Source organism: Salmo salar, chromosome 03 (genome assembly GCF_965601325.2).
Source record: "Salmo salar chromosome 03, fSalSal1, whole genome shotgun sequence".
NCBI classification, from domain to species: Eukaryota; Metazoa; Chordata; class Actinopteri; order Salmoniformes; family Salmonidae; genus Salmo; species Salmo salar.
In genome coordinates this window covers 13,837,198-13,856,869 of record NC_138293.1, presented here as the reverse complement: position 1 = coordinate 13,856,869, position 19,672 = coordinate 13,837,198, and the positions used below count along the sequence as shown (strand labels likewise).

At 42.2% G+C, this 19,672-nt stretch overlaps 2 protein-coding genes across 2 annotated transcripts; one reads left to right on the top strand and one right to left on the bottom strand.

Moving 5' to 3' along the window:
- The first annotated feature begins 58 nt into the window (after nucleotides 1–58).
- LOC106598840 (uncharacterized protein C1orf21 homolog) lies at nucleotides 59–12,852 on the top strand. Its single transcript, XM_014189849.3, has 6 exons — nucleotides 59–221; nucleotides 2,169–2,288; nucleotides 6,164–6,243; nucleotides 9,945–10,015; nucleotides 10,129–10,189; nucleotides 10,411–12,852. The coding sequence occupies exons 2-6, from the start codon at nucleotides 2,180–2,182 to the stop codon at nucleotides 10,447–10,449; spliced, it is 360 nt and encodes a 119-aa protein (XP_014045324.1). The 5' UTR covers nucleotides 59–221; nucleotides 2,169–2,179; the 3' UTR covers nucleotides 10,450–12,852.
- tsen15 (TSEN15 tRNA splicing endonuclease subunit) lies at nucleotides 12,594–16,680 on the bottom strand. The gene is given in 4 exon segments (NM_001140759.1): nucleotides 12,594–13,442; nucleotides 13,871–14,006; nucleotides 16,335–16,416; nucleotides 16,524–16,680. Coding segments are annotated over 4 exon segments (468 nt in total). The 5' UTR covers nucleotides 16,605–16,680; the 3' UTR covers nucleotides 12,594–13,273.
- Between the last annotated feature and the right edge of the window lie 2,992 nt (nucleotides 16,681–19,672).

The following is a 19,672-nucleotide window of genomic DNA, read 5'->3' as shown; positions in this document are numbered from 1 at the left end:
AATATGTTGTAAGGTAATTTTGTTTAGATTTTTTGTCTCATGAAGTTCGATTATCCAGACCGGACCAGACAGTGAGCCAGACGGATAGCACCTCGATTGCTTATGTCTGATGGTGTATTGAGAGATGCAGATGTCCCTGATGCCGGCGCCTGTCCTTTGAAGCTGCTCGAACGCCTAAGAACCAATACAGGCAGAACCATGAACAGATCCTGTAAAAAATGGTAAATTGACTCATGTTTGTCCTTGCGATAACATTGTATATTTGTATTTTGTCTTGTCCAGTCGTTTTGTTTGTGTTAAGGTTTGCTGGCTCTTTGTATAGGGAATCGTTGTGCAATGGAACCGTGTTCTTATTGGATTTTCTTTTGTTATTATACTCAAAAGCTGATATTCAGCTTTCTTTCGTTTTTTTCATTTAAATTCGATTCAATTTTGGTCCCGTTTTTCCAGCTCTCGCTTATGAAATAAAATAATAATAGCCTGCCTATAAATAAAGCTCAATTGATAGCATCCTCGATGCATTGAAATAGCCTGATGATGGCAAATATGACCATATAGCTATCCCAATATAGCCTATTGCATGTTTGCACTACAAACAATCCGTCTCCATTTGAGGGCTCATGTTATAAATTTTTTTATCCGTGCTCTTGACCATCAACAAACATGCCTCAATAGCACACACAACCAGCCATTATTTATATACTCTCTCGTCTACCATTCGCACAAGACATGGCTGGTAACTTGATTGGGTCACGAACGCATATTCCTAATTGTCACGTCCCTCCATTTGCTGGTGGCGCAATCCGTCTCGCAGAAGATTACCCCGCACGTTGGCACCATTGGCATCGCGCACGCCTTTGAATGGCCCATGGTGTGAGGTGCAGCTGGCACACCATGTGTTGTGATTGGAGCTCACGACTGCGCATCGCTAAACCGTGTGTTGGGATTGGACAATTAAAAAACAAGGCCTCTTCATAAAACAAGGCCTCTTCATATATTCATGTAGACTTAGTGAAGTCCTTGTCCAGTGGGTTATTATTGGATATTTATGATTACTTTATCATGGTGGAACGTTCATTTGGGTGGCCTGCTAATAGGTAAGTTAATTGACTAGTCACTGACACAAGGTCAGATATTTTCCCATCCTCCTGATGGTTAAGTTCAGATCTGTGGTTATGGGCCACTTCTATCTGGAATGTATATCCTTCACCACCACTCCACCCTACTCTTCACCCCCACTCCTCCCCTTCCAGCAGCATACCACCCTGGTCTGCATCCCACTTCTGGCTTGCCTCTGTCCTACACACTGAAGAAGGCTGTGAAGCCGGAACGTTTGTGTACGCTATCCCGGACACAGTAAAACAATTTTTTTTTAAAACATTGAATAATGAAGTAATCATTATGAGACATATTTTTGAGTGCGAACCCATTACACCTCTTTGTTTGCCTCTGAAGCTAAGCAGGGTCGGTCCTGGTCAGTCCCTGGATGGGAGACCAGATGTTGCTGAAGTGGTGTTAGAGGCCCAGTAGGGGGAAAGTCTTCCCTCTGGTCTTAAGATCAAATCCCAATGCCCCAGGGCAGTGATGGGGACATAGCCCTGCGTAGGGTGCTGTCCAAGATGGTGGATAAATTAAGATAGTTCAACTCAGGTGTTTATCATTGATTTTTTTTTTTAAAGTTCCTGTCTACTTAAGGGAGTGGCTCTCCCTTAGACACCAATGCGATAGCAGCTGGGTCTGGTCAACTTAGTTCATTGACTTCCATTTCGGATGAGACGTTAAACGGGTGTCCTGTCTCTCTGTGGTCACAAAGAATCCTATGGTACTTATTGTAAGAGTAGGGGTGTTAACCCCGGTGTCCTGGCTAAATTCGCAACCTGTCCATATTTCAATCATTGTCACATAATCATCCACCTCGTTTCTAAATGGCATATATCACTCCTCACCTCTCCACCTGATAGCTGATGTGTGATGAGCGTCCTGGCGCAAATTGGTTGCCGTCCATCACCCAAGTTGGTGCTACACATTAGTGGTGGATGAGGTGAGCTTCCTCCTTGCTACAGTAGGTAAAGCACTTTGGGTGTCTAGAAAAGCGCTATGTAAGTCCAATAAATGAATTATGAATTATTCATATCTTTGTCTCCTTTTACCTCCCTCCCTTCCTCTAGGTCAGCCTGTGATGTGTGTGGGTGAGGAGATGGGCTGCACCTCGGCCAAGCAGGTGTTGGCCGTGCCCAGTGGTGAGGAGGGCCGCAGTAAAGCCTACAGCAATGGGGATGTTCTTTCTGGTCAGTGCTGGAAACACATCCACCTGGGTTGCGTTCAGGAGACTCAGACCATCCATTCATATCGGAACATGCTGTAAAACAAAAATGCGTGTGTCTCAGTAGAATATGGAATTCTATGTTAGTTTCATTTGTTACAATTCTCTCTGCAATGTTAGGAACATTTCGCCTCACTGAATACACCCCTGATTTACAGACAGCACACTGTGCCAACATGCTTTACCGCTCCGAGGTGAAGTTTCCCTTGGAACAGGTCTAGGATCAGCTTCCTCTCCCCCAATCATAACCTAACCATTAGTGGGTCAAATGAAAAACCGCTATCCACACAGTCCCAATAGGGTTCACTTTGGTTGTTACAATGAAACAGCAGTTTCAGTAAATTATTCAAACCAGGAGGAGTTTCTTACAGTGGTTGGAACCGGTTCTGGGAACAGAACAGAAAACAGGAAAATAATTAACATTTTCAAGGAACGGAACCGGGAACGAAAGTGATCCATACTGGTCTGGTTATTTTAAAAGCATGGGAACCGGTTAATAACGTTATTTTACATTCCAGGCATTTTTTTCTAGTCCCACAAAAAAACGCAACAAAGCGCTTATGGAAAGCCCTTACTCTGTCACTCGGAAACGTATTCCAGTGTCTGCCTCCCTGCCTGCCAGCTGAAAATCTTTGCCAATGTGTGTGCATGTTTAGGCTACCTACCCATCCCCCCTCTGAAGCATAGGCTACTGTACTGATGCTACCATACTGACATTACCATAGGCTACTGTACTGATGCTACCATACTGACATTACCATAGGCTACTGTACTGATGCTACCATACTGACATTACCATAGGCTACTGTACTGATGCTACCATAGGCTACTGTACTGATGCTACCATACTGACGTTACCATAGGCTACTGTACTGACGTTTCCATACTGACGTTACCATAGGCTACTGTACTGATGCTACCATACTAACGTTACCATAGGCTACTGTACTAACGTTACCATAGGCTACTGTACTAACGTTACCATACTGACGTTACCATACTGACGTTACCATAGGCTACTGTACTGACGTTTCCATACTGACGTTACCATACTGACGTTACCATAGGCTACTGTACTGACGTTACCATACTGATGTTACCATAGGCTACCATACTGATGTTACCATAGGCTACTGTACTGATGTTACCATAGGCTACTGTACTGATGCTACCATACTGACGTTACCATACTGACGTTACCATAGGCTACTGTACTGATGTTACCATAGGCTACTGTACTGACGTTACCATAGGCTACTGTACTGACGTTACGATACTGACGTTACCATACTGACGTTACCATAGGCTACTGTACTGATGTTACCATAGGCTACTGTACTGACGTTACCATAGTCTACTGCACCTACATTACCATAGGCTACTGTACTGATGTTACCATAGGCTACTGCACCTACATTACCATAGGCTACTGTACTGATGTTACCAAAGGCTACTGCACCTACATTACCATAGGCTACTGTACCTACATTACCATAGGCTACTGCACCCACATTACCATAGGCTACTGTACTGATGTTACCATAGTCTACTGCACCTACATTACCATAGGCTACTGTACTGATGTTACCATAGGCTACTGCACCTACATTACCATAGGCTACTGTACCTACATTACCATAGGCTACTGCACCCACATTACCATAGGCTACTGTACTGATGTTACCATAGTCTACTGCACCTACATTACCATAGGCTACTGTACTGATGTTACCATAGGCTACTGCACCTACATTACCATAGGCTACTGTACTGATGTTACCATAGGCTACTGCACCTACATTACCATAGGCTACTGTACTGATGTTACCATAGGCTACTGTACTGATGTTACCATAGGCTACTGTACTGACGTTACCACACTGATGTTACCATAGGCTACTGCACCTACATTACCATAGGCTACTGTACTGATGTTACCATAGGCTACTGCACCTACATTACCATAGGCTACTGTACTGATGTTACCATAGGCTACTGCACCTACATTACCATAGGCTACTGTACTGATGTTACCATAGGCTACTGTACTGATGTTACCATAGGCTACTGTACTGACGTTACCATACTGACGTTACCATACTGACATTACCATACTGACGTTACCATAGGCTACTGCACCTACATTACCATAGGCTACTGTACTGATGTTACCATAGGCTACTGTACTGACGTTACCATTGGCTACTGCACTGACGTTACCATACTGACGTTACCATAGGCTACTGTACTGACGTTACAAACGTGATTCAGAAGACAGGGAAAGAGATTCTTTATTAGCTAGAGAAGAATGGATTAACTTGTTCAATGCTATTAAAGGATACTATAGGCCTAGTTATCACGTTTCACGCTGGATTTATTAACTACAAATAGGTAAGACGTGTTTAACTAGCTAGCTCAAAGGACATTCAAAGTTCCTCCATAGAAGCCGGTCCTCCTAGGTAGAATTCTACGAACCTAATTCAGATAATGCATGCCATAACAAGATGCTCAACGCTCTCTCCTCACCCGCAAAATTTCAGTCGCATCTTGCGCCATAAGGCTACACTGTCCATCACGCATGGAAACAACTAGTTTGCCTGCTCAATTCGCACTGATTGGTGAAGTCATTTAGTATTAATGACACATTTACAAGTACAGTGAAATGCCTTTCTTGCAAACTCAAAACCCAACAATGCAATAATCAATAACAATGTAATGCTAGAAAAAAAAACACACGAAAAATATGAAGAACACAATAAGTAAATAAGCATATTATATACAGGGTCGGTTCCAATACCATATTTAGAATGTGCAGGGATACTGGAGTGATAGAGCTAGATATGTATAGGGGTAAGGTGACTAGGCATCAGGATATAAGATAAACAGAGTAGCAGCAGCTTAATGAGCTAAATGTTGTTTTTTTAACTTGATTTCACAGGTTAAAAAAGGAACAACATGAACCTGCATTTTTGGGGGTTCGAACCGGTTCAGAACTTTATTTTCCAGTTTGGAACAGTGGAAAGGACCACATTTTTTTGTGGTTCTGTTCAGAAAAATAATTTTGGTTCCAATCCTTGGTTCCTAATATGGGTCCCATATTTTCCATTAATACCAGTCATTTTATCTTGTTCCTATTGACCTGTAAAATGAGGAACAAGAAGACCTTGTACTACTATTATGACATTATGTTCTGATGAGGGTAGTACCCACAATGGCTTGTTTATGGCTGCATGTCTGTTGTCAGGTCATTCTCTCTTTATTAGGTCATTGGCTGTGCATCATGCATCTGTTTCCCTTTCCTCTAATCTCTCTGCTTAGTGTGTGTGTGTGTGTGTGTGTGTGTGTGTGTGTGTGTGTGTGTGTGTGTGTGTGTGTGTGTGTGTGTGTGTGTGTGTGTGTGTGTGTGTGTGTGTGTGTGTGTGTGTGTGTGTGTGTGTGTGTGTGTGTGTGTGTAAGGGGGGGGGGAACAGGAGCTGTCCTGCTTTCCAACCATTGTGAAAAGAGAATCTTCTTTGAACAGTTAATTTGAGCATGTCATTATTTGTCAAGTATTGACCTGGATGTCACTGATTATTCTGCTGATTACTGCAGCTCCTCCTCTCCACTTATCTGGATGAACAGTCGATTACTGATCAATCTAATTGATGGGGACTGTCATGAATATATGCTCTAATCAGTCATCCTCTAATCTGAAGCGTGCAAATATCAAATAAAAATGTACTGTCACAAGGAAAAATAAGTTGACGTTGCTGGTAGTGTTAACAATGGCAAAAAATATAAATGCACTCTGGCATGTTTTTTTTTGTACCCAAATTCCTCATACGCCTGCTCTTTTTACAGAGGAGTACAAGAAAGGCGTGGCAAGTGTGAAGTATATAAATAGAGAAGAGGACAGACTAAACTGCGACCAGGACAGCACGGTGAGAAAGACTGATGTTAACTTACTCATTCATCATACAGTTTGACACACACTTTTTCAAATCGTTTAAACAAAAAATGTCATTTTTTATTTAACCAGGTAGGCCAGTTGAGAACAAGTTCTCATTTACAACTGCGACCTGGCCAAGATAAAGCAAAACAGTGCGACACAAACAACAGAGTTGTACATGGGATAAACAAACATAGTCAATAACACAATAGAACAATCTATATACAGTGTGTTCAAATGTAGTAAGGTTAGGGCGGTAAGGCAATACATAGGCCATAGTGCCAAAATAACTACAATTTAGCATTAACACTGGAGTGATAGATCTGCAGAAGATGATGTGCAAGTAGAGATACTGGGGTGCAAAGGAGCAAAAAAATAAATTACAATATGGGGATGAGGTAGTTGGGTAGTCTATTTACAGATGGACTGTGTACAGGTGCAATGATCAGTAAGCTGCTCTGACAGGTGATGCTTAAAGTTAGTGAGGGAGATAAGTCTCCAGCTTCAGTGATTTTTTTGCAATTTGTTCCAGTCATTGGCAGCAAAGAACTGCAAGGAAAGGCGGCCAAAGGAGGAGTTGGCTTTGTGGATGACCAGTGAAATAAACAGTTGAAGTCGGGAAGTTTACATATACCTTAGCCAAATACATTTAACCTCAGTTTTTCACAATTCCTGACATTTAATCCAAGTAAAAATTCCCTGTCTTAGGTCAGTTAGGATCACCACTTTATTTGAAGAATGTGAATTGTCAGAATAATAGGAGAGAATTATTTATTTCAGCTTTTATTTCTTTCATCACATTCCCAGTGGGTCAGAAGTTTACATACACTCAATTAGTATTTGGTAGCATTGCCTTTAAATTGTTTAACTTGGGTCAAACGTTTCGGGTGGCCTTCCACAAGCTTCCCACAATAAGTTGGGTAAATTGTGGCCCATTCCTCATGACAGAGCTGGTGTAACTGAGTCAGGTTTGTAGTCCTCCTTGCTCGCAGTTCTGCCCACAAATTTTCTATAGGCTTGAGGTCAGGGCTTTGTGATGTCCACTCGAATACCTTGACTGTGTTGTCCTTAAGTCATTTTGCCACAACTTTGGAAGTATGCATCAGTCCCTCCTGCAGCAAAGCACCCCCACAACATGATGCTGCCACCCCTGTGCTTCATGGTTGGGATGGTGTTCTTCGGCTTGCAAACATCTGCTTTTTTCCTCCAAACATAACGATGGTCATTATGGCCAAACAGTTCTATTTTTGTTTCATCAGACCAGAGGACATTTCTCCAAAAAGTACGATATTTCTCCCCATGTGCAGTTGCAAACCGTAGTCTGGCTTTTTCATGGCGGTTTTGGAGCAGTGGCTTCTTCCTTGCTGAGCGGTCTTTCAGGTTATGTCGATATAGGACTTGTTTTACTGTGGATATAGATACTTTTGTACCCGTTTCCTCCAGCATCTTCACAAGGTCCTTTGCTTTTGTTCTGGGATTGATTTGCATTTTTCGCACCAAAGTACGTTCATCTCTAGGAGACAGAATGCGTCTTCTGCCTGAGCGGTATGAAGGCTATGTTGTCCCATGGTGTTTATACTTGCGTACTATTGTTTGTACAGATGAACGTGGTACCTTCAGGCATTTGGAAATTGCTCCCAAGGATGAATCAGACTTGTGGAGGTCTACAATTCTTTTTCTGAGGTCTTGGCTGATTTCTTTTGATTTTCCAATGGTGTCAACCAGAGGCACTGAGTTTGAAGGTAGGCCTTGAAATACATCCACAGGTACACCGCCAGTTGACTCAAATGATGTCAATTAGTCTATCAGAAGCTTCTAAAGCCATGACATAATTTTCTGGAATTTTCCAAGCTGTTTAAAGGCCCAGTCAATTTAGTGTATGTTTAAAAAAATATATATTTCACCTTTATTTAACCAGGTAGGCTAGTTGAGAACAAGTTCTCATTTACACCTGCAACCTGGCCAAGATTAAACAAAGCAGTGCGACACAAACAACAACACAGAGTTACACTTGGAATAAACAAACAGTCTATATACAATGTGTGCAAATGAGGTAGGGCAAGGGAGGCCATAGTGACAAAATAATTACAATATAGCAATTAAACACTGGAGTGATAGATGTGCAGAAGATGAGTGTGCAAGTAGAGATATCGGGGTGCAAAGGAGCAAAATAAATAACAGTATGGCAATGAGGTAGTTGGATGGGCTATTTACAGATGAGCTACGTACATGTGCAGTGATCTGTGAGCTGCTCTGACAGCTGGTGCTTAAAGCTAGTGAGGGAGATAGGAGTCTCCAGCTTCAGTGATTTTTGCAGTTCGTTCCAGTCATTGGCAGCAGAGAACTGTAAGGAAAGGCGGCCGAAGGAGGAATTTACTTTGGGGGTCGGCAGGTGTGGGCAGCAATCGGTTGAAAGCATGCATTTAGTTTTACTCGCATTTAAGAGCAGTTGGAGGCCACGGAAGGAGAGTTGTATGGCATTAAAGCTCGTCTGGAGGTTTAGTTAACAGTGTCCAAAGAAGGGCCAGAAGTTTACAGAATGGTGTTGTCTGTGTAGAGGTGGATCAGAAAATCACCGGCAGCAAGAGCGACATCATTGATATATACGGAGAAAAGCGTCGGCCCGAGAATTGAACCCTGTGGCACCCCCATAGAGACTGCCAGAGGTCCGGACAACAGGTTCTCCGATTTGACACACTGAACTCTGAGTAGTTGGTGAACCAGGCGAGGCAGTCATTTGAGAAACCAAGGCTGTTGAGTCTGCCGATAAGAATGCGGTGATTGACAGAGTCGAAAGCCTTGGCCATGTCAATGAAGACGGCTGCACAGTACTATCTTTTGTCGATGGCAGTTATGATATCATTTAGGACCTTGAGCGTGGCTGAGGTGCACCCATGACCAGCTCGGAAACCAGATTGCATAGCGGAGAAGGTACGGTGGGATTCGAAATGGTCAGTGATCTGTTTATTAACTTGGCTTTCGAAGACTTTAGAAAGGCAGGGTAGGATAGATATAGGTCTGTAACAGTTTGGATCTAGAGTGTCTCCCCTTTGAAGAGGGGGATGACCACGGCAGCTTTCCAATCTTTAGGGATCTCAGACGATACGAAAGAGAGGTTGAACAGTCTAGTAATAAGGGTTGCAATAATTGTGGTGGATAATTTTAGAAAGAGAGGGTCCAGATTGTCTAGCCCAGCTGATTTGTAGGGGTCCAGATTTTGCAGCTCTTTCAGAACATCAGCTATCTGGATTTGGGTGAAGGAGGCTTGGGCAAGTTGCTGTGGGGGGTGCAGAGCTGTTGGCCGGGGTAGGGATAGCCAGGTGGAAAGCATGGCCAGCCGTAGAAAGATGCTGGTTGTCTTGCAGACCCCTATGAGGTCATTGCTAAAATCCCAGATCTTTTTGGCCGTCTTGCCGACCCCTATGAGGTCATTGCTAAAAATATAAAGGGCGGGGTAAGTTCTAAGGAGATGTGTTCCATTACAAAATGTGGATACTTAATATATTGGCCAGAACTCATCTATTAAAATCTAATCAAATTTGTATTTTTCACATGCTCCGAATACAACAGGTGTAGACCTTGCTTACTTACAAGCCCTAAACAAATAATGCAGTTTAAAGAAAAAAATAAGAAATAAAAGTAACAAATATTTAAGGAGCAGCAGGATCAGTGATAGCCCTGTGTGTGTTTCAGGAGAATACTGCCCTGCTCACCACGGTCCAACAAACAGACGACACAGGATCAAATGGCAATGGGAAGACACAGTGAGCTCAACCAACTATTTTTGTTGTCACTCACAATGCAGGGTTTTCCCTCTCCCTTTCCATCCCTGAACTAACAGTGTTGAATTGGAACTGTCTTGTTTCTTTCTCCACAGGATCCATTCTTCAGAGAGCCAGCAAGAGTTCTTCAGGATGCTGGATGAGAAGATAGAAAAGGTGAGTTCAATGATCTCATAGGGGTCGGCAAGACGACCAAACAGATCTGGGATTTTAGCAATGACCTCATAGGGTTCGGCAAGACGACCAAACAGATCTGGGATTTTAGCAATGACCTCATAGGGTTCGGCAAGACGACCAAACAGTGTCTGGGGTGGGGTGGTTAGATCAGTGTCTGGGGAGGATTTAATTCTACTCAATCTTCTGCTTTGCTTTTTCAGGGGCAGGACTACTGCTCAGAGGAAGAAGATATGACATAGCACTGAGGTCCACCATCTGCTCCCGAGAGGAAGGATTTGTCCAATGGTATGGACGGACTGTACCACATAACCCTTACCCAACGGCCCTCTTCCTTTTAGACCATTTCGAGGATGGAGGGGGAGACACATTGACCCAAAGCAAGCACCTTTGCCCGGCCCTGTGTCTATATCTACAACCCTGACTCCACGTAACGGATCTACGAGTCCAATGCGACAATGTTTTACCCCCAAAGGAGCAATGTTACAAGACATGGCCGGGACTACTTTCAGCACCAGGCCTATTATACTGAACGGCTCTCCAAGTCTGTCGCCACAGTAACCATGGACAATAAGTACAGCAGCCGCTCGACTCTGTGACTGTGGTCCATTAAAAGACAATGGAGGTCCAGTCATTTTGAACCCATGGATTGACTGAGACCAGTCCATCATGGTTATTCGTAATGGCTTAAAGGAACATTTGTCATTCCTCATCTGATTCTGATTGGATGATGAACAATGGAGGTAATTGGGGGGGCAGAGGAAAATGAATCTGGAAATTATTCCTGGGTCGTATTCATTAGGCACCAAATGGAAGAAAACAGACTGAAACAGGGAAGAACTTCCAATAAGAAACGCTAGTTGACGTTTTCCTTTGCAAAACATTTGGCTACGGTGTGCCTTAATGAATGCAATCCAGGTGGCTGAAACCTTCAGCGCATTGCAGATAGAAACTTAAAGTAATAGAGCTGGGGATTCTCCCATCATCGTATTGTATCATTGATTCTCTTATCAGTGTCTCTCTATGTAGCGTATTTCTATCTGCAATGTTCTGCGAGTGTCACCCCAATGAACACACCCCTGGAGGGGAAACCGGGGTTGGTTACTTCCTGCATTCCAGGATACTTTTTGAATTTTCTTTTCTACAGTATGTTTATAAAGTGCATTCGGAAAGTATTCAGACCTTCACCTTTTCCACATTTTATTATGTTAGTCTTATTCTAAAATTGATAAAATAATGTTCCTCAATCTATACACAATACCCTGTAATGACAAAGCGAAAACTGATTTAGACATTTTTGCAAATGTATTAAAAATAAAACGCAGAAATACCTATTTACATAAGTATTCAGACCCTTTGCTATGATACTCAAAATTGAGCTCAGGTGCATTCTGTTCACATTTATTTTCCTTGATGTTTCTACAACGTGATTGGAGTCCACCTGTGGTAAATTCCAAAATATTTCTGCAGCATTGAAGGTCCCCAAGAACACAGTGGCCTCCATCATTCTTAAATGGAAGAAGTTTAGAACCAACAACACTCTTCCTAGAGCTGGCTGCCCGGCCAAACTGAGCAATCGGGGGAGAAGGGCCTTGGTCAGGGAGGTGACCATGAACCTAATGGTCACTCTGACAGGAAGGAAAGATTAACAGAGCAAAGTACAGCGAGATCCTTGATGAAAACCTGTTCCAGAGCGCTCAAGACCTGACTGGGGAAAAGGTTCACTTTCCAACAGGACAACAAACCTAAGCACACAGTTTTTGCTTTGTCATTGTGGGGTATTGTGCATAGATTGATAAGGGGGGGGGGAAACCTATTTAATTAATTTTAGAAATTGACTGTAACGTAACAAAATGTGGGAAAAGTGAAGGGGTCTGAATACTTTCCGAATGCACTGTATGTGATTCATAGTCGGCCCATGTCTTCTTACTTTACTACGTAGAGTATTCTTGTTTAATGTCAATGCTCAGGGTTGAAGTGTTCTAGTCATTGTTGTTTTGTAGTCAAGCCTACCTCTTCATTAGGCTTTGTTGCACCAATTGTACACACATGCGCACACACACACACACACACACACAGCACTCTGTCAGTATCAGTTCTTACCTGTTAATAAGACCATATCAGTGTTCAATCTAAAGACAGTATACTGTATAAGGAGCATAGTCAGATTATGTAGTGCTCCTTGCATTTGTTATCATGCTCATTTTTGCTTGTTCGTTTTTCATGTTCAATTTGAGTTTTTCTAGTAAAATAAAGTGTTTTCAGGTCACTGTAATATAATTAGTCAAACAAAATGGTTTCTCATATGGTCCTTGTGGTGTTACTAATACTTCATAATGCACAGGCACACCCAACATTGTGTTTACTCTTTATCTGTCAATGTCAAATGACGGTCTAGCAATGATATCACTGAGGCATCCATGGTATCTTTCATGCCCTCTACAGTTTAAAAATCACAACTGCATTTAAAGTAAATGGGTATGGAATCGGCACAAAACAAAACAGTGTTGCAGTAACTATAACCAGCTGAACGACTTCTAAGTGGTGTCATATGGAAGTAGCCTTCTGCAGTCTGCTACATAAGCATGTATTGCTTCATGGATGTACTGTATGGAGATTTAATTCAATACAACGTATGTATCCTCTGGCAATTTTATGTCCAACTGCAATCCAGTGTCTGATTGATTGTCTCTCAATTGTCCGAGAAGCTATAACACAAACCCTCTGGTCCACAGAGACTGTAGCACCTTTTAAAGGCAGTTATGGCTGTTGTAATATTTGTCATATTTATCTTGACGCAGTCTCTCAGGGTCTGTCATACTTTATGTAGGCTAGCTGTTGAGCCTTAAGAAAGTCGCTATGCCCAGGTTCCCAAAAACAGTTCAGAAAGGGAGCAATGAAGCTAGGCACGCGCCCTGCCAAATTTAATGAAAACACTGGCACTTTGGTTCATCATTACGAGACCACAACAGCCTGCCATTCAGTCTGTGGTTCTCTCCTGGTCACTGCAGAGTTCATTACCAGACCATAGCGGTCTACTAACGGTCACTGTGGTTCTTCTGCGGTTCAATGTTGCTGCCGTCTTTTGCGGTGCTGCCGGCGGCCCTGGTCCTGGATGCCCACGGGGGGGTCAGGGGTCAACAGGCCATCACACATCCTCTGGTAGACAAGGCTGGAGTCAGATGCCACCACACACAGGAGCATGGGCGAGCCTCTGGCCAGCACTGACCGCACACTAGGAGAGGGAGGAGAAGAGGTCAGAGATGGACCAAATCATAGATATGTATAAAGAAATGATCTTACATTGAAGAAAATGCACAGTAATCACACTCCAGTTTCCGTTCGCCTACATTCTTTGGGGCTGGCTGCGTTCATTATCCGCTGGTGTTCCGCAAGTGTTGCAAAATGTTGATTTGTGGCGTAATCTAACGTTGGGTCAATTCCATTTCAATGACAGTCAACAAATTCCAACTCCAAATGTTCCTCATTGAAAAGTAGGGTACTTCCTGAACTGACTAGAATATAAATGGAATTGACTGCAACCCTGTAGCATAGCATCAGTCTTTTATTTTTGTACATTAATTCATTCCTTTCTATGTTCGCTGCATTTGGAGGTGTTATAGCTGAGTGGGTATTCGATAAAGAGGCCCAGTCTTATCTCACCTTCTGTGGCACAGGCCTCTGTGTACAGGTAGTGGGAGCACCGTCTGAGTGGGCTCTCCTTCCTTCTCCCTTCCCTCCAGCAACACCAGTCGCAGCTCGGAGCACCCCACTCCACTCACCTCCTTCCATTGACGCACTGTAGTGGAAAGGACAGAGATGATTCGCTGGCTAGCTAGCTGTGGGCACAGTCAGGAGCATGATAAGTAACTTGCTATACACTAGGTACACCTGGCTAATAATAGGTTTTCATTGCAAATTACTTAGTTGACATTTTATGTAGCCTAGGTAGGTTTATCCAACTGATATCATCTGTAGCACTAGCCCTTGCATGTCCCCTTTTGCCTTGTGAGGGAAATGCCCCGAGGCTGCCCAAATGCTCTGTCTAAACGCAAATATGCCCCGCCTGCAATATGGTTTTGGAACTTAACTTTCATATGAGCAAGAAATGTATTTTTTTAAATATAAAAAGCTACACTTACTGCACACAGTTCAGCAAAGTTGCAATTGTTTACAGACAGATTATTTCACTTCTAACTCACTGTAACACAATTCCAGTGGGTCAGAGGTTTACATACACTAAGTTGACTGTGCCTTTAAACAGCTTGGAAAATTCCAGAAAATGATGTCATGGCTTTAAAAGCTTCTGATAGGCTAATTGACATAATTTGAGTCAATTGGAGGTGTACCTGTGGATGTATTTCAAGGCCTACCTTCAAACTCAGTGCCTCTTTGCTTGACATCATGGGAAAATCAAAAGTAAAAATCAAGAGCAATTTCCAAACGCCTGAAGGTACCACGTTCATCTGTACAAACAATAGTACACAAGTATAAACACCATGGGACCACACAGCCGCCATACCGCTCAGGAAAGAGACGTGTTCTGTCTCCTAGAGATTAATGTACTTTGGTGCAAATCAATCCCAGAACAACAGCAAAGGATCTTGTGAAGATGCTGGAGGAAACAGGTACAAAAGTATCTATATCCACAGTAAAACGAGTCCTATATCGGAATAACCTTAAAGGCCGCTGAGCAAGGAAGAAGCCACTGCTCCAAAACTGCCATAAAAAAAACAGACTACGGTTTGCAACTGCACATGGGGACACAGCTCATACTTTTTGGAGAAATGTCCTCTGGTCTGATGAAACAAACTGTTTGGCCATGATGACCATTGTTATGTTTGGAGGGAAAAGGGGGAGGCTTGCAAGCCGAAGAACACCATCCCAACTGTGAAGCACAGGGGTGGCAGCATCATGTTGTGGGGGTGTTTTGCTGCAGGAGGGACTGGTGCACTTCACAAAAAAGACGGCACCACGAGGAAGGAAAATTATGTGGATATATTGAAGCAACATCTCAAGACATCAGTCAGGAAGTTAAAGCTTGGTCGCAAATGGGTCTTCCAAATGGACAATGACCCCAAGCATATTTCCAAAGTTGTGGCAAAATGGCTTAAGGACAACAAAGTCAAGGTATTGGAGTGGCCATCACAAAGCCCTGACCTCAATCCTATAGAAAATTTGTGGGCAGAACTGAAAAAGCGTGTGCGAGCAAGGAGGCCTACAAACCTGACTCAGTTACACCAGCTCTGTCAGGCGGAACGGCCCAAAATTCACCCAACTTATTGTGGGAAGCTTGTGGAAGGCTACCCGAAACGTTTGAACCAAGTTAAACAATTTAAAGGCAATGCTACCAAATACTAATTGAGTGCATATAAACTTCTGACCCACTGGGAATGTGATGAAAGAAATAAAAGCTTTAAAAAAAAAAAAATCTATCATTCTCTCTACTATTATTCGGACATTTCACATTCTTAAAATGAAGTGGTGATCTATATATATATATACACTGCCATGCACTTTGTTTAAATGTTATTTAACAAGGCAAGTCAGTTTAGAACAAATTCTTATTTACAATGACAGCCTACCTAAAGACAAAAGGTCTCCTGCAGGGACGGGATAAAAGAAATAAGTGTGTGTGTGTGTATGTACACACACACACACACACACACACACACACACACACACACACACACACACACACACACACACACACGCCTTGGTAAATAAAAGGTTGGTGGGTTCGAGGCTTAACACTTGCTGGAAATATGGAATGGTCCAATGGAAATGTGAGCGCAAGGAGAGAGCATGTGTCATACCTCGACTGGAGGCTGTCTTGTAACTTTGCTAAACTCCGTACATTAAGTGGATCTTTTGTATTTGAAAGATAATTTCTTGGTAGTATGAAAGTTACAAATGTTTCCAAAACCGTATTGCATGCGTTTTGAAACGTTAAAACAGAGCGTCGGGATTGTAGTACACATTGAGTTGTCCTCCATACCTTCCTTCAGCTGAAAACCCAAAAGGATGTAAGCCCCCTTGGGTAGCACTCGCCTGAAAGGTCAAGTAGCTAGCTTGTGATGATGCGAAACACAGAGTTGATTGTCGATCCAATTCATGGTTAACTAACCTTCAGCAAGATCCAGGTACACCAAGAAAGCTGCATGCACTTGAGCACCGTCTCCAACGTCTAGGTTCATCAGATGCTGGTACTATGAGCATGAGGGTAAAAGTTTAAAACATTGGCTGATACTGCATCGGTTGTTGTTCATGCCTAACGTCAGCTTGGACATGTTTGTTGATGGCATTTGGCACTTACCATTGGATGCTGTAAAATCCAATTAGGGGGAAGTGGTTTCTCAATTACATCCTCGTCTGTTTTCTTCGTCAACTCCGACATATTTCCTCGTCTATATTTTGTAAATCACTTTAAATCCCACACATACACTGTGACGCTGACAACGAGTGAAAGCGCCTCACTCCCATTTAGAACGCTAAAGTACTGCAATGTAAACGGTCCGGGTAATTGTTTTGCCGGTATTATAAGTTCCGGGGCACTTCTAACTCCCTTTCTTTAGGTAGATATGGAGATGTGTGTTAATTATGATTTTTTTTTATTTTTTTTTAAGTTAAACTAACAAAATCAAGTATTTGATTAGGTGTAAAACTTCAGTAAGCGGTTAGTGTGTACAACCTAATCATGGACCTGGTCTACAGCACCAGACAGGCAGGTTCTTCTTCTCATAGATCTGAATCTCTTTAGTTAAATGTATGCCTTGGGAGAGTAACTTCTTACTGAAAAACTGCATTGCTATTCTACGTGCCAATTGTATTTATTGTAGTAAGTGAGCTTACTTTTAATAGTTAGTCAGTACTTATGGTTTCAGTGAAAAACAGAACACATTTGCAAAGAAATTACACATTTAATGTAATTACACAACTACAAATACCTCGGTGTCTGGTTAGACTGTAAACTCTCTTTCCATACTCACATTAAGCATCTCCAATCCCAAATTAAATCTAGAATCGGCTTCCTATTTCGCTACAAAGCATCCTTCACTCATGCTGCCAAACATACCCTCATAAAACGGACTATCCTACCGATCCTTGACTTCTGCCATGTCATTTACAAAATAGCCTCCAACACTACTCAGCAAATTGGATGCAGTCTATCACAGTGCCATCCGTTTTGTCACCAAAGCCCCATATACTACCCACCATTGCGATCTGTATGCTCTCGTTGGCTGGCCCTCGCTTACCTCCGTTATCCTACCTCCTTTGCACACACTGTATATAGACTTTTTCTATTGTATTATTGACTGTATGTTTGTTTATTCCATGTGTAACTTTGTGTTGTTGTTACTGTTGCACTGCTTTGCTTTATCTTGGCCAGGTCGCAGTTGTAAATGAGAACTTGTTCTTAACTAGCCTACCTGGTTAAATAAAGGTGAAGAAAAAAAAATGTTAAAAACAATGATAAAAAGTTAACAACACACAACTAAAATTACTATTTTGCTTGGAAGGTGTATCTGGTTTTCATCTGCCTGAGCAACTCAGTGAGCCTGAAAAATAAAGACAAAAAAATAAGGGGAAAAAACTGTTATTTACAACTGTGTTGACAGCATGTGTTGCTACGATATTAGAGAACTGAAATACAGAATAACAGTACAACAGTGACTGGTAATGCTTACAGGCTCCTTCTCCTTTCCTCTGTCACCCTCTCAGTGCTCTCCAGAGTCCACGGAAGCAGCCAGTTCCTGCAGCATTCTTCCTTCCACCTGTAGCAGTAGAGAGGCTGGTGGAGGACTCCTCTCCAAGGAACAAAGTGTTTCTGGTGGTCAGTACCTCATTACTGATAGGCAGCTTACTTGTTGTATCATTGTTCACAGCTAGAAATGTGCCGTCCTGAGGGCCCACAGAGCTCACTGGCAGCTCTCCAGGGGAGATGAAGGGAAACCTTAAAATCACCTATAAGTGACTTTGTTGAGCTTCACAGTCAATTGTAGATATTTTTGGATGATTTGGACATTATGAGCGAAAAAAGCTCATATCAGTTAACATTAGCATGTGGAAACAGTTCCAGGGAAACTAAACCAAAGAATGGATTGCTGTCATACTTTGTCCATAGACTGCTTACGGGGTAAGGAAACCAATGTGTCATTTTGTAATTAGTGAACTATCCCTTTAAAACATACCAATAAGCCTGTAATGGGGAATTCTGTTTGATGAATTCCTCTCCTGTATTTGATGTACTGTAACTAAGTACTGATGTTGGTACATTTGACCTGTTAATTAAACTGCCAGTATCAAATATCAGCCAGTGTTGAGTGTTATGGTTCAAGTTTGACGCCACACTGAGCGAAGGGCACACTGAAATTGTGACACTGTGTGAATCTGTAGCCGCTGATGTTGTGTTTACAGAACATTTGTTACTGTCTGATTAAAATATAAAGTGCCTTCTCAGAGAAGGACTGCTAGACATTTTCTCTGCTTCTGTGCCGGAGATGTCTCCCTTTTGTAACTTGTTATTTAACCTGATTTATGATTGACAATATCCGCGCCTGCTCTTCTCTTTTACAACTATACAGAAAACCCTAAAATCCCCTATTACAATACTCCACCAACGTTAGACAACTATACAGAAAACCCTAAAATCCCCTATTACAATACTCCACCAACGTTAGACAACTATACAGAAAACCCTAAAATTGCTGAAATAAAGTATATGAAATCAATTAAATAATAGTGAGATTAACTGATAACTGACACAGGCATGTTGGTGTAGAGGGAAGATCGGAATGTTGTGAACCCAGAGGTTCTGAGTTCAAAACCCAGGTGAGGACATGTTGAATAATAATTACTGTATGAACATGCACAATGTAATCATGTATGTTAAATATGTGAGTTGAAAACATTGTAAGTTACAGGCTCTGGGTGGATCAGTGGTTCACCGATCGGCTTGGCAACAGTAACAAGGGGTGGCATGTGAAGAGATGTTTTTTTGGGGGTGGCAAGAATGTTTCTTTGGGACCATCAGGAGACGTTGTAAAAACGTATTTAGGGACGTTGGAGGAACAAGCTGGGAACTAAACAAACCTCCAGAGGGCCATAACCGAACATCCTACTTTTTCAACATCATGAACACAGGAATGTTCTTGCAATGTTCCTATGAAACATGTCTACAACATTAATATCTTATATTCTGAGAACATGGTAACTACGTTCTAGGTCAATTCTATTTGACATTGAGGAAATGGTCTCTTGGAAACGGTCCTTGCACATCACTGGAAATGATCATATGAAAACGTTATGTAATGACATAATGAGACTTTTAAGGGAACATTCTCTAAAGTTGTGAGAACGTTTGTATTTAGCTGGGATAGGCCTAAATTGGTAGTCCTACACCGAAAGGAAAACCCCCAGAAAACATAAATAATAAAACATATTTGGGTGGATAGATAGTCGGCT